General features: G+C 39.2%; 1 protein-coding gene across 1 annotated transcript in view; it reads right to left on the bottom strand.

Moving 5' to 3' along the window:
- The window catches only part of MYPN (myopalladin), an 83263-nt gene that overhangs the window by 22394 nt on the left and 45171 nt on the right, over window positions 1–15698 (bottom strand). The window contains exons 8-12 of the mRNA XM_027586821.2: window positions 15566–15589; window positions 12542–12658; window positions 11793–12165; window positions 4529–5119; window positions 4016–4154 (exon numbers count right to left, since the gene is read on the bottom strand). Of these exons, the coding sequence (XP_027442622.1) occupies window positions 4016–4154; window positions 4529–5119; window positions 11793–12165; window positions 12542–12658; window positions 15566–15589 (1244 nt within the window). The remainder of the gene's footprint in view (window positions 1–4015; window positions 4155–4528; window positions 5120–11792; window positions 12166–12541; window positions 12659–15565; window positions 15590–15698) is intronic.

Raw genomic sequence — 15698 nt, 5'->3', positions numbered from 1 at the left:
AGGCTTTGAATTTCCAGGACTGAATTTATGTTGCCTTCTCCATGTCCCCTTGCCTCATCCCTTTGTGAGCAAAAGCAGCAGTTTCTGCATTAGCTGCTTGTAAGTGATGTCTGTGCTCAAAGGAGAGAATGTTTTTCTGTGTGAAGCTGACATACAGTTAACACCAGAGTTTTGCTTAATTTCAGTGTTTTCATCTTTTTAATCTATTGATTGAAGTGGATTATTGTCATAAGGTAGTATCCTCAATTAGGCATAATCAGAATCTATATAGTCAAGTGAGGTATTTTCCATAGATAGGCCACAAATCCAAAATTTTCTCTTTGGTCAAAAGTTTCATTATCTTATCTGAAACTAATGTAAATCCCATAGCCATGTGCTAATTCAGGAAATATTCATGGAGTACCTACTCTGTGCCAGACACAACAGGGGTGCGGCAATGATTAAGACATCCACCAATCCCATCTCCCATGGAGATTGTGACTGGTGCATTCTGGTTGGGTCCACAGACGATAACATAGGGACACTTCACTATCCCACGCTTCTACCATGCTCAAGGTAAGCAACCTAAGGTCAATGGCTATGTGGAATTCTCATTAGAAAAGGAATGGATGGGGCGCCTGGGTGGCTCAGTTGGTTAAACCACTGCCTTCAGCTCAGGTCATGATCCCAGGGTCCTGGGATTGAGCCCCACATCGGGCTCCCTGCTCATGCAGGAAGCCTACTTCTCCCTCTGCCTGCCGCTCCCCCTGCTTGTGCTCTCTCCCTCCCTCCCTCTCTCTCTCTCTCTCTCTCTCTGTCGCTATCTCTCTCTGTGTGTCAAATAAATAAATAAAATCTTTAAAAAAAAAAGAAAAGGAATGGATGGCAAGACTCACAAAATAGGATTTTCATAAAGAGTTCATAGTAAGAGATGAAAGAGGTGTGCTTTAGATAGAAGAAATCACTAAGCAGCTTAGAGAAGAAGATTAGAGGAACAAAAAGCATAGCAAGAATTAGGTGCATATTTTTTTTTCTTTTGTCATACATGGCAGTATCTGGGAACCACAGACAGTTTTAAAGAAGCATTAATTTAAAAAAGTGTGTTGGAGGTGGGGAGCAGAATAAAGAGATGGGAAGGTTTCCAGAGAAATGAGGTCAAGGAGGAAAGCTGAAATAAGACACTGTGTGTGTATGTGTGTTTAGAAATTAACAGTCACCGAATAGTTACTGGGTGTAGAAAATCATGTTAAGTCATGTGTGAATTAAGATCATTGGTCATGAAACCTTCATTATTACATTTTGTGATCCTGGGTTCCTCTGACCTCTCAGATTCACCTTGCTATCCTAAACCATTTAAGTTTTATTGATGTCCACTGCAGATTCACTGGTGGTGAACGATACCCTTCAAAATAAGAAATGATACAGCCTAAAATCTAGAAGTTGGGCACCTCTCTTGGCTTATCCCCAACTCAAAGAAACTTCACTGTCAGTTTAGAAAGCTAACCATTTTAAGAAATATGAACATCTGAAAGGATGACACCTTTGTGTCACACAATGTTCTAAGAATCAACAAGCAAATGTTAATTGCTATTTAGAAAGGTTATATCAAATGAGGTAGAAAGTAAATGCTGAAATATTACAATAGGGAAATACAAAGTGATAGATATGTCAAAGAAAATCCATTTTCTAAAACATTAATTTAGGAGTTTGAGTTCTGGGGAGGAAATTGTCTATAGTCAATATTCATTGTTCAAGGACCTCTGATTTATTTTCATGCTCAGCATAATGGGATGAGGCTAGCCCACACACATGTTCTAAGAGGTTGCTGTTCTTCATTGGCTAGGAATAAAATAGGGTCAGAGAGTCCAGCTTTTGGACCTAAAAGTTTTCAAAGCAAGATAAAACAACAACAAATCTTCAGAAGAAATCATTTGCTTTCCCCTCATATGGGCAGCCTAATGTAGGAATGAGAAAACTGATCATTTTGATTCCTGTGTCTCCAAACTGCAGATATAGATGACTATCAATATGCAAGTGTTTCTTTATGATTGCTTTTCCACTTTCCCAAGCAAATTTTCTTCTTCTAACTTCACCAACAGGCCACAATACATTTTAGACAGTTCTTCACAGTATCTTCACTATCATTTCTCAAGGCAACAATGACAAAGCAGTATTACAATGTGGTCATCATTTTATTCCTCAAAACTAAATCAGAATCAACATCTACCAACCTAATGCAAAGTTTCCATCTTAGTATCCTGAATTGCATTTACGCAGCTTGGTTTTCTTATCCATGGCATAGAACTCCGTCTAGAACCAATTCTGTAACTAAACTACCATAGCAATTCTCAGAATAATGATTCTCAGAAGAACATTGATGTATGTCACAGATATTCAAATGGAGAGTATGGAGATGCTTTTTGAAACTGATCCTAGGCCCTGCTATTAGCCCTGGAGCTAATAATGAGCTCTATCAGGTTTATGACACTCAACTCATAGAAGTTCATGTTCACTTATATTCACATTTCAGGTAATTAGGAGAAAAACCCCACTTTGCCATGAATTGGGCGGGGATTAGCATCCATTTACCTACAGAGTAACTATGAAAGGGACATCACACGGCTTGTGTGCTGACCTGGTATTATTTTTGCAGGGTTCTAATTGCTCCCTCTCTGAGTTGCAAAAGACATAGGCTGAACACAGCTCTGATTTCAGTGACACTTAGAAGGATTAACAAACACAAATGTGATGACAGTATTATAGGAAAGCAAATCTGCATCAGACAGAGCAAAATTTATGGGGACTTAAAGGTAATTGTCATAAAACTGACAAAGACTTCAGTTTCAGGGAATATGTGAAGTGTCCTGGAGACTAGGGCTCTAGTTCTAGTTCCTCCACTGACAGTTTGACAACTGTGCCCCCATTTCTTGATCTAGAAGATGGAAGGGAGAAGAATAGTTGCCTTGGCATTTGCCTCCCAGAAATGCATGTAACTTGGTGAAATAATACATGAAAAGTGTCCTCAATTATAACAAGCTTAAATTTAGTTCTTCTTCAATTCAACAATTTAAAGTCAATTTTAAGATTTTAAACAGCAGATTTTCAAAAGAACCTACTTAGTAAAAATTGCCCAACATATCGCACAGTTGTAAAATACTGTATATCCTTGGCTCCGCTGGAGGTAAAAGACAGAAACAAAGGAAAACAGCATATGGTCAGGGAAATCTGGAGCCTTGTTTCCAGGGATCACTTATGCTACAAATTCCACAATATTTGGCATGTAGTTTTGACTGAAATCTTATGTTATGTTTCAAAATAGATTTTTTATCAGTTCCTACTGTGGGAAATAAACCAAGAGTTAGGTTATTAAAATGTAAACTGACGTTTACAAAATAACCATGTTATGAAATGCAAAAACAAATGGCTCAAATAACAAAATACTCAGTCTATTTTTCTTTTATTTGATGCTCACCCATGGCTTTCCTTTTTCTTTCAGTGTGAACACTTACTAGTAAGCAAGGAGTTGTATGGGTTGAACCACAGGATATTGACTACTGATGGCTATTTCACATGATTCAAGCTTATGTAAAATTGAGAGGAACTGGTGAACAGACCTCTAGCACATTAGATTGTAGGAGTCAGATAAAGGACAGCGTGGTGTCCCAGAGTTCCTTTAAGTCTAGATCTTCTCATATATTGCAATATTTCAAAGATGTGATGGTGTTTGCCTATACTGAGCTGAGGATTGCTGGAATGGCCAACATACTAGCTAGTCCTTCTCTTTCTCTAACGTATTCCATTCTATGTAAATGCATATAAACAGTTAAAGTGAATTAACTGCTGGGGTAATCAAGAACTGTAGATCCATGTGGATGAGTTTTCTATATGACCCTCGGTTAATCTATGCTCTATCTTCTAAGACAGCAGGGTCAGGCTAACTGAGGTCTGGTGACCTGACCATCCAAGAACTAAATTAAATGAAATGATACTTCTTATTATGAAATTCCAATAAACCATTTAAGTGCAACAATCTTACCTGCTGGTTTGATCTGACATCACTGAAATTCATTTTTTTCCCCAAGTCTAGAATCACCGCATTCTTAGTTTCACGAATGAAATCATCATTCACCGGTTGGGGAGACTTTGTGTTTTTCTTCATTAGTCCCTGGGATGGCCTGTAAAATAAATTCACACCTGACACACCCATGAGAAACACTTGCCAGTGTCCGAAAGCCTAGAAATCAGAGTGGCTGAAATGGCAGTCAGACACCAGGAGTCATCGGGCACTTAGGGAGGGCATCTTGTGTACCAAAGTTGAGCACTGCACAGAGAATCTGTGTTTGGAGAGGTGTTTTCAAAATTTAAAATTAGAAATTATTTAAAGTAATCATGCCCTTCGCCGTAAGGTGTTCAATATCTGTTTAGTGCCTAAGAGATAGGATTATCTAGGAATCCACTAAATGAGACTCCTGTTCCAGACCAAGCTATTCCATGCATATGTCCTTTCTTAAGTGACAACTTTTACTTGAGAAATCTTAATGACACTTACACGGATGGTGCGCTTCTGGGCAGCCCCATGGCATTGGTGGGTGGGATGGCAGGGAGAGAAGGAAGAACGGAGCTGAGGAAAGCCACTGGGTTCTGAATCCGGCTGGTGGGAGAGACAGGAGCTGGGGAAACACAGCGGGGCTGAAACTGGTTTCCACTGGAGATGGCAAATGTGAGTGGCGATGGCGCTGGCTCTACCGGAGCTGGAGGGGGTGGCTCGTTTTGGAAGGAAACTCCTCCTAGAGACTTGTTTTGAATGGAGGGGTGAGAAACTAAGAGGCTCTCTTTGCTCACTGTCCTCTGAATGGTTTGAGGAGTGCTGCTTAGGGTGAACACTGGAGAGCTGGAAGGGGACACGGTTGCTGTGGTTGTATTTGAAGAGGGGAAGAAATGCTTTGGCCGGGCCAAGCTGAACGTCTGTGATGAAGGGGCCTTCACCTGCTTGCTGGACATTGTCACCGCCGGAGAAGCAGTGGAGTTCAAAACACTCATGTTGAAAGGAAACTCCTTAGGAGAGGAAGGAGATGGGTTTTGCAACTGCTGTTGTTCCAGTAAGACTTGGTTGTGAAGCTGTTGGAGCTGACTGGAATCACTGCACACAAGAGTGGGGAGAGAGAAGGGAAATCTGTCACCATCGGCCTCACCCAGCAGAAAATGTATGACAGGCTGTTTACAATTCTATGCTGATTCAGAACACACAACCAGAGTTGCCAGAAATGAGCCAATCAATTTCTCCTTTCTAAATCTGATTTATTGTCGGGAAGAAGGGGAAAAGCCACCACAATGCACAACTCCAAAAGGCATCGTTCACATGGTATTCTTTGTGTTGTGACCCTGAAACATGGCAGCACAATTTTAGAATGTTTATGAATTAGAAAAAAGAAATAGAAACAATGGTCTTCTGTTGGGAATGCCTAAAGTTCTGATAGGAGCAGGCTGTATCTCAGCTTTGGGACAGAAGGCAGTGCGCTACATACTGATGTAAGTAACTGAATGCGTTGTAGTCTTCATTCTGTCTTATTTTAAAGCAAACCTTAATAAAGCCCCTGGATGTGTCTTGGTGTTTCTCATCCTCTCTCGGCAACAACGCACTGTAGATAAGGTGACCATATGTCCCAATACATCCTGGACAGTCTTGGTTTATGCCTGTTTTCCTGGCATAATTATCAATACTACTCTTTTACTCTCAAAAATGTCGTGATTTGAATGGTAGATTATATGGCCACCACAATTAGAAACATTGCCTTAGACTTTTCTTGTTCCTAAGAGGAGAAAGAAAACCAAGCTGGGAGTACTTTCTTCTTTTGTATGAAGTTGAGTCACAGAAGCATTATATGATTTGCCCACAGTCTATTTAATTTATCTTAACAAAATGATCAATCATTATTTTTTTTAAAGATTTATTTATTTGAGAGAGAGAGCAAGTGAGCACGGGGGAAGGGGCAGAGGGAGAAGGAGAGGGAGAGAAGCAGACTCCACTAAGCTCAGAGGGAGCTGGATGCAGGGGTCAATCCCATGACCCCAAGATCTCGACCTCAGCCAAAATCAAGAATCAGACGCTCAACTGACTGAGCCACCCAGGTGCTCCCGGTTACTTATTTTTTAAGAAAGAAAATGGAAAATGAAAATCTCTACAAATCTTATGTGCATAAAGTTGTCAGTGCTGCTAAACTTTGCTGTTTGGAAGAATTTTCTCTCACATGAGTAACTACAGGAAGATCCACAAGGAAGACTGTGGTGTTTTAAGTCTACAAAGCTTTTATGTTCTTCGGAAACATAGGTTGCTTCTGGAACATAGAAGGTGATCTGCTGAACATGAGATCTATTAAAAATGAAAGCTTCAGAAAAAAAAAATGAAAGCTTCAGTATTTTCAGAGCATTAGGAAAGTCAACACCAATGGTAATAAAGTTGAACCAGGAGGTTCTCCAAACCTTGATTTTTCTTAATTATGGGAGTTTAAGGCCTTTCTCCTTCCTTTCATTAACACTTCTGATATACGATATATGGAAAAGTAACTTCACAAAGCAGAGTCCCATCTGTTGTCAAATGGCTATTTAATATGCAATCCTTCTTTGTTCGTCCATGAAAATTCTTGTTTTGAGTTAAACTAAGAATTCAGAAGCATTAGCCACTTGGTACAGTAACTTTCTTAGAAGTGTTCAAGCTGAGAGAATAAAGTAATATAGTTAAAGATTAATTATATTTTAGTTTCATCATGGATGAAGATTCAGCAATCAAGAGAAGCAGAAATAGCTTTGTTAGATTATCCTTAGAAAAATATAAAATGTATACAATTAATATTGTTTCTGTTAGGGTTAACTTTCCCAACAGCATGAAAATACAAAAATCTTTAGATTTTAATGGATTTCATATTTGTCAGGTCACATTCTATGGTTGCTATAGCCTGAAGACAATGCTATACAATTTTCAGGACATCTCTGTACAGAGTAGTCTATACAAATTTTAGTCTTATGATTTTGCAGAAATATTTTCTTGTGGCTATGGAAATAAAAAAAGTAGTATATGACAAGTAAGTAATCTTAGAAAGATAAGGATGATAAAAAGGGGCAGGAAATCATTTGGTATTGATTGATTCTTATTTTCCTTTAGTTCCCATTGAATAAAAACTAAGAACTAGCTTTTTACTTTAAGACTTCCAATGGCATCTTAGCCCTTATTCAATGCAGTATATTGGATTAGAGAGGGTCACAAACCTTAAACATAATGATATGTGAGATACAGTGTCAAATTGTTTTGATTATCCAAGTTTCTGGAAGAATTCATTTGAGAATAATGTCTCTTTTTGTTTGAACAAGGTTTTTGTTTGTTTGTTTGTTTTTCATTTTATCAGTCTTGTTTCAGAAGGGATTTAAAACAGCAGTTTGGATTCGCTTATTCATTACATCGGGTGTCAATTCCATTATTCGACGAACTTTTATTGAATCTTCTGTGTTTACTTTGTTAGGCACTGTAAGATATATATATATATATATATCTGAGATAGTACAAGCTATTCAGGGCTCAAAAATCTTACTATACATACATACAGCATAAATAAACACCGGCTATTTAAGAGAACATGTAGAACTTACTGCTTTAATAATGAAGGTACAAAGTACAATGAAAGAATAAAGGAAGAGAAAATTAATTACAAAGGCTACTAGTTCTAAAATCCCCAGTAACATCTCTAATTCAAAGTAACAGCCTGTCATAAATTGCTATAAGCTCAGCTGCTCTTTTCTTGTTGCCATGAGGATTTCTGAAATCAGGTTTATACCCAAGCTTTCTTTTATCAGCTTTCAAGCTGACATCAAGCTTTCTTTTATGCAGGCAGATTTATCAGCTCTCTTGGGTTATCTGAATATATCTTCTCCTTTGCCACAACACATAATTTAAGCATGATGCTCAAGAATATGTTTGTGCAGACAGACAGACTTAGGTTCTAATCCTGGCTCTGCCACTCATTGTTTGTGTGGTTTTGGGTAGTTCCTAGACTTTTCTGACCCTGATTGCCTCATAAATAAAATAGGAATAAGTAATATCTCAACATTGTTGTGAGAATTGATCAAATCACCTAAAACATGTAAGTAATCAATAAATGGTGGCTATTTTATCTTTAGTTTTTGAACTACAAATATCAATTTTAAGATTTGTAAGAATGAAAATTAAGAGCTTCAGAATAATAAGGATGCTTCTTGTGGTTTCTGGGGTACAAAGGAATTTCTTAGGGATTTTGAACTGTTGAGATAAAAGGCTTAGTGACAAAAACAACAAAACAAACTGGGGATGGTGTATCAAGTACTTTTGATAGCAGTTTTGGCAACAAAAATTTGGGGCAGTGTGTGCTGGAGCCAGCTCTTGATTGTTCTGGAGAGCAGATTGTGCACATCTCATTCCAATTCCCAGTTCAATGACCTTTCTTTAGTAACTTGAAATAGAACACGGTGGGAGAAAATTGGCAAATGCTACACATCAGGGCTTCCCCGTCTCCATCCGTTGTTAAAACATCTGCCAGCACGTCACTGATTAGGATAACTAATTCTAAATATGTCTCTGCAATTGGCTTCTAGCTATGGTTTTAGCAGTGGCTACCATGCTGGCTACACATTAGAATCACCCACAGAGCATAAAAGACAAACAAACCTCAATGATTTAGGCACCATCGTCCAGAGAGTCAAGTGGCCTGGGAAAAGATCCAGGCTTAGTTATTATTTTCTTTTAAAAAGTAGGGCAGTGATTCTTAAACTTTAGTGAGCCTCAGAAACCTCTGGAGGGCTTGTTGAAACCCATATTTTGCCCTCCCTGCCTCCACCCCCAGCTTCTGATTCAAGTCTGGAGTGGGGCCTGAGAATCTGCATTTCTATCAAGCTCCCAGGTGATGCCAGTGCTGTGACTAGCAAGGCTCTAGGTGGTTTTCACATGCATCTGGGACTGAGAACCCCTGCTCTAAAGAAACACTTGTCCCCAAAACAGAGGCTTTCCCAGTACATGCTGATTTTTGTCTGACGTTTTCCTTACTTTAAATATTAATTATTGCGTTCTCCTGGGTGTGGAGGGGTGTGTGTATGGGGTGGGGTGGAATGATAAAGGGTTGTAACCCAGACTTTCCAACTTTAGACCAGTAGTTTCCAAACTGGCTGAATATTAAAATAATCTGTGGAGGGATTCTGATTCAATTGGGATGGAAGGCATAAATATTTTTTAAAAGCTCTACATTTTATTAGAGAGTGTAGCGAGGATGAAGAATCACTGCTCTAGACAATCTTGAAATTCAGGTTGAAAATCTCAAAGTCTGAATTATCTAGACTTTGATGATACAATGTTTAAAAAGGACGGTTTCTCTTTCTGTTGCAGTCTTAAGATCTGTAAGAATTATGTCTATTTTTTGTATGAGTGGCAAATTGAAGGAATGAGCAGAAAAGTGTATCCTCAAGAAGATTATTCAGAGAGTCAATATATTTTAATGCAAAACCTAAAAGATTAAAACCAATGAGGTCAAAACCAGAAAGAAAAGGCTGTAGACATATGGGTTCACAAAGTACTGGTGTATGTGTGCACGTGCACATGCAGGTATATATTCATACCTCTACTAATACAAACCTATAAATACACAAGAGAAAACTTAAGGAAGGCAAAAAAGATTAAAGAATTATGTAGTGCTGAGGACTGGATTTGTAGAGGGTGTCATTACATAATTTAATAGCAAAAATTATTACATCCATTGAAAGTCTGATGTGGCAGACAGATACTGCTGGCTGACTACTTTACTTCTTCCCTTTGTAAAAGAACTTGATTTTATTCATGGAGGCAACATATACAGCCAAAGACTACACTTCCTAGTCTCCTTTGCAGCTACTAAACTGTGTGACTAAGTTCTGGCTGATGAAATAAAAGCACAAGATTTGGGTAAGATCTAAGAAGGCTCCTTAAAAGGAGTCTGACATCAGGCCTTCCACCCATTTGCCTGTCTTGCAGCTTGAAATCAGACGTGTTGACTAGACCACCGTCAGCCACCCTGGACCATGAGGGGACCTGGAGAAGAAGCAAGTGCTGAATGTGGCAGAGCAGAAAGACAGGAGACTGGGTTGTCAATGACTATGGAGCCAGTCTAATGGCCTCAGACTGCCCAACTAATTCCATTATTTAAGAGAAAAGCCCTCATGTGTTTAACCCACATTTATTTGGGCTTTCTGGAACATGAAGCTAAACGGAATCCTAACTGACATACCTAATTGCCCCTGAAGAGTCCCTGGGTAGAGGAGGCTCTGTAAGAAGGCAGTTCCCAAGGAAATTGTTTTGGATTACCTGTTCCCAAAACTCCCTTTTCTGAGAAATCCCCCCACCCCCCACCCCACTGCCCTTCACAGTTCTGATTTGATCCATTTGACTCTTCTTTCCTCCAAACATAAATCCTCTGCACCTGACCAGGCTGGACCAGCTGGGATTTGGATTTGAGCTGCTATGAATGATTTAATTAGCAGTGGAACTTGACACAAATTGTAGAATGGGACATGCCATGATGGGCCAGGTGTGAGGTGATGAGTCTTCAGAGAGGAAAGAGTGGAGAGGATATGCAAAGAAGAAACAAGGAGGTGCTCCAAACAGAGAGCGAGTGGTGGACAGAGGCTTGGGTTTCCTTCTCCAGGCAGGACCGGGCTGCCTTTGGGTTCCCATTCCCGCCTATTTCCCTACAGTAACCTCTTCCCTCTTTTTACTTTAGCGGATTCCTATTTCCTGTGACCAGCAGAACTTTCAGGGGATGGAGACATTTTTGGACGGTTTTCCAAGAGGCATGTTTCATAACATTTAATTTTATGCCCAGGATTTTGCCTTATGTGGTAGTGAGAAGAATATAAAACTAAATGACATACCCTGCTTCCAATGAACATCTTGTGTTCTGCACTGAGAAACACATGATGGGAGCACTGTTACTACAGATTTTAATGTTGACCTTTAAAGGTTTATGTAATTATAAATGTAATTTTTATAATTTTGACATGTGGATCAAACAGAACATAGTAGTAGTATCCTGTTCTGTGTTTGCTTTATTACGGATGAACATTAAACATTGCAACATGGCTCCGATGGAGGCTCTCTGGGGGGTTAGGGTGACACCGCATCAGGCCCCAAGGTGAGTCTGAAAATTATGACTCCTCATTCTTTCATCTCCATTATATTATATGAAAACTACTGTGGTTACTATAGCATATCTAGCCACAGCAAAGAACAGTCGAAAAGTACTAAATATCTCTTCCACAATGACTACAAAAGCTTTAGTTGAAGCAGAAATGGGAAACATATGGATGAAATTATAGACTATAAGGATTATTAGATGCAAGAAAGGGCTTTATAAGAAGAGTGTAGAAGTGCTTCAGCTGGAGGCTCTAATGTTAGACAAACATCTTTATCAGCTAGTTTAGGGGTAACATTAGGTGTAACATTTTTCAGAGGTAGAATATTTAACAGTAAGGATAGTAGTGATAGTATGCTAATGTTGATGTAAGGATTTATGGTTTGCAAAGCATTTAAATTTATCTTCCCATTCTGTAATTTCCTTTTTCAGCCCCCCCCCCCCTTTTTTTAAGTAGGCTCCATGCCCAGCATGGAGCCCATTTGTAGGGCTTGAACTCATGACTCTGAGATCAAGACCTGGACGCTTAACCAACTGAGCCACGCAGTTGTCCCATTCAGCCCCATTATTTTTAAGGGCAGATTCAGAGAAACTCACAGGCATCCTTGGTCATCCATTTTAATTTTTACTTACAGTTTGGGTTTGGCCAGAACTGGAGGGGGTTCTTTGACGGGTGAAGAAGGCTCAGGGATTCTTGCTGCCTGTCCATTGAATCTCTCCGGGAAAGAATCAGGCCTGGTCTGGCTGGTGGTCACCACGCCACCCTCAGAAGATGCTTCACTTCCTTTGTCATCTTCAGGCAGGTTGAAGTGCACACGGAGCCCAATCCTTGAGCTGGACCGGGGCTCATTGTGGTTCACCAGAACTCCTTCGAGTTTGGGTTTAGGCGGATGTTCCACAGAAGGGGGATCTGGGTTGGGTAGGGATGGTTGTTGCTCAATAACAGCCAGGTTGGTGGTGGAATTGGCTGAGTGAAGAGACTCATTATTTCTGAGGTCTTCATTTCCTGAAAGAACAATAGCACGACCTGAGCTGTTAGCCTTACTCAATAAAACTGAGATAGGATTGTAACTGTGAGCTGGGGCATGTATCCAAACCAGATGAGTATGTTAATGGGAGAATGCCTGTCAAAAACAGTGACCACAATCTGGGGCATTAAAGAATGGTGAAGATATAGGAAAAAAAAACTAAACTAAAAATCTAAGTACCATTTTGGAAAGAATATTAGAAGTTTATAAAAGACAAAGGAGATGTTTTCTTAGGGAATATCAGAGATAAAAGCAGGATAATGTGTGGTGGTGGTGGTCATAAATGCTAAAAGAAATTGAAAATTGGATATTGTTCCATAGTCTAGACTGTTCTGGCCTTTCAGGCGCCATTACCTCTTACAGCGAGCTGTGCAATGCTTGACACTGTGCCGTATTTGTTGCTTGCAGTACACGTGAAGCATCCAGAGTCTTCTGCAAACACCTCAGCAATGACCAAAGTACAAATCTCCTCTAAACACCAATAAAACAGAACGGTTACTGACTTAATTGTGGAAGTGGAATTATAAAATTTACTGATATCAGATGATGATTCTATAAAAGTCAGTATAAGAAGTTGATTCTATTAATTGTTTGAAAATAATCAGTTCAAACAATTATTTGATTGGATTGACTGATGAGCAGGCTCAATGAATCAAAGGATGTAGAACAAAAAACTCCACTACTGGCAAGAGGATCTTATGATAATATAATATCTTAATATATTAATATTAATATATTGTGAATTCCCAGATTATTTCTGCTTTTACATCATCAGTCCAGATGACAAAAATAGAACTGAGAAACAGTAAACTTACAAATCACAAAAACAAGTTAGGAGTTAATGCAAAAGGAGATTTGTTTGAAATGAAAGGATTAATAAAACATTTTAAGATCTACATCTCTCATGTCTGTGGGGAACTTTTGCACTGAGGTAATTTTAAATGAGGGCCACAATTTAAAACTGGGCAAGAAATATTTTGAAGACCTTGTAGTAATTAGCTGATAGAGTAATTTGAAATTCCAGGTGAAAGAAGAGTGAAATGCATCTTTTCCTTTGCAATGCTATGGTAATTCTTATGGATTACTTCAACACACAGCATGAATCCCCTTTGAATAACTACAAAAGTGATTCTCAGATTGAACCACGTGATTGTAGCTTAGAATTATTATAGTTAGATATTCCTTGACATAAAGAGAAGTATAGGACAGTAGCATAAACTGTCAGTTATCACTCAGTGGACCTGACACTAAAAATAAAATTAACAAAAACATAGTTTGTATTAGGAGGGACTTGGCATCTCACTGTTTCGTGATAACTGAATTGAATTAGCTGGCCAGCCTCTGGAAAACTGGACAGGAGGCCACGGCAGACGATATTGAGTACCTGCTCCATAGCTCTTCATCCTCCTTCCTTCCTAATAGAATTCTGGCTTTGTCTACCCTCCTTGGAGTGGTCATGTGCTTCAAGGCAACTTGGCCTCTCCCAGTCTCAGGTGGCAAACCATTACGGGTCACGCTAAGCTCTATTCTTGCTAAGTCATGGCATGCACCACACAATTCCAATCAATGAAATAGGAAGGAAAGTCTTTTTTTTTTTTTTTTTTTTTTAGAAGGAAGGAAGGAAGGTCTTCTGGGGAGCTTATGAGAAAGATTTCCTTGCTCTCTGAAGAGAACAAAAGAGAGTTCTGTTCCCTAATTTTGCCCCTGCAGTGTTGTTGTCTGCATGCAATACTCAGAACTGTGGCAGCTTCTTGGGTAGATAAGTAAAACAAGCCTAAGCCTGAAGACAGTGAAATGGGAAATGGGAAAAAGGCTTGGGCCCTGATGATCTTGGAGACACGAAATCACCCAATCTCAAGACATTTCTCAGGACATCTTGCTATGTAAGAAAATACATTTTTCTTAATGCTTAAGCCACTTCTAGTTAGGTCTTCTTCACTTGCTGCCAAGAATCCTAAATGATGAAGAGGCAAAGTTTGGTTTTGGTGCCTCTCTGTACTTTTTCTGAGCACTTGGACTATGTTTCCTTCTCTCTCTCTGTTTCTCTTCCCAAACATTTCTACTATCAGCCTTCAACAACCACTTTCAGAAAATGATCTGATTAATTTATTCCCACTACACTGTACCTGCCTGATAAAATAAAGTATTCTGCCTCCAAAGGGTATTTGCATGTACTAGATGGAGGAAGAACTCTCTGGTTATGAAATTTTAGATCTCAGAGCTGGGAAAGGTAGCACTTGTTTTGGGAAGGGACCCCTTTTGGGTGACTCAGATGATTTTGTGTATGAAATTGCCTAGTGGAAAAGCCTGCTCTGGACAACAGTGTCAAAACCTGAAAGATTTTCAAGGGGAAAAATACCACTCCACTACAGGCAATGCAAGAGTAAGGCTGCTCTGTTCTTTACTTATGTATCCCCAAGGCCCTAGAGTAGGGCTGTGCCATATGGATGTTCCATGTCTACTTCTGGAATGCCTTTCCATTCATTTTTCAGAAGAGAGAATTATAATAATGAAATCCCAAAGCATCATTCTTACCCAGGGGTACAAATACAATCTAAGGGCGCCTGGGTGGCTCAGTTGGTTAAGCGACTGCCTTCGGCTCAGGTCATGATCCTGGAGTCCCAGGATCGAGTCCCACATCGGGCTTCCTGCTCGGCAGGGAGTCTGCTTCTCCCTCTGACCCTCTTCCCTCTCGTGCTTTCTATCTCTCGTTCTCTCTGTCTCTCAAATAAATAAATAAAATCTTAAAAAAAAACAAAACAAATACAATCTAATTTTCCAGAGTGATCACAGAGAAGACTTTTCAGATGTTTACACTGTGGTTTGTGAGTAACTTGCATTTTCTAGAGGTAAGAGCTTCACCTACCATCACTCCCATGTCATCTTGGTATCTTCCCATCCAAATCTAACAACACCATGGATGTTTTATTGATTCTGCAAATTTCAAAATCTGATGGATAAGTTTTGAGACACATAAACTGTGGAATTGGAATTGATCTAGCATCATGGAAATTGCTCTGCCCAGTTTTGGGAGGTCAGGTGTAGGGGCCAAAAAACAGAGGGAAACTATTCCTAAGAAACATCCCTTAAAAACCAGGAACTAACTGCATTCATGTTCAGTATCAGATATAAATTACAAATTTGCATGTGCTCCCCTCCTTTCCTTCTCCTACAGTAATAGCTAGAGTGGGTTGGAATCCTGTTTCTAAAACCATATTTTTCATTTTTTTCTTGACACCAGTGTAACAACAATATGTTTTATTATTTATATAAGATATACAAAATCACTGATTTATGTATATATATTTTATATATATGTAAAATCACTAATGCTAACATGCTAACACACTAACAAATTAAAGTTAAAATGATCCTTACCTGGTTCTGCCATGGATCGAGGTTCTAAAAGAAAAAAAAAATGAAAAGAATCTAAGCATTTCTTTTACTGAGAGGCCATATTTTCATCAGAAGCTTCCTATAGAATTTCAGTCTCTTGTATACTCATGAGTGA

The sequence above is a fragment of the Zalophus californianus genome, chromosome 15 (assembly GCF_009762305.2).
Source record: "Zalophus californianus isolate mZalCal1 chromosome 15, mZalCal1.pri.v2, whole genome shotgun sequence".
In the NCBI taxonomy this organism is placed as follows: Eukaryota; Metazoa; Chordata; class Mammalia; order Carnivora; family Otariidae; genus Zalophus; species Zalophus californianus.
The sequence above is the reverse complement of the archived record's forward strand: the minus strand, read 5'-3'. Positions and strand labels throughout refer to the sequence as shown.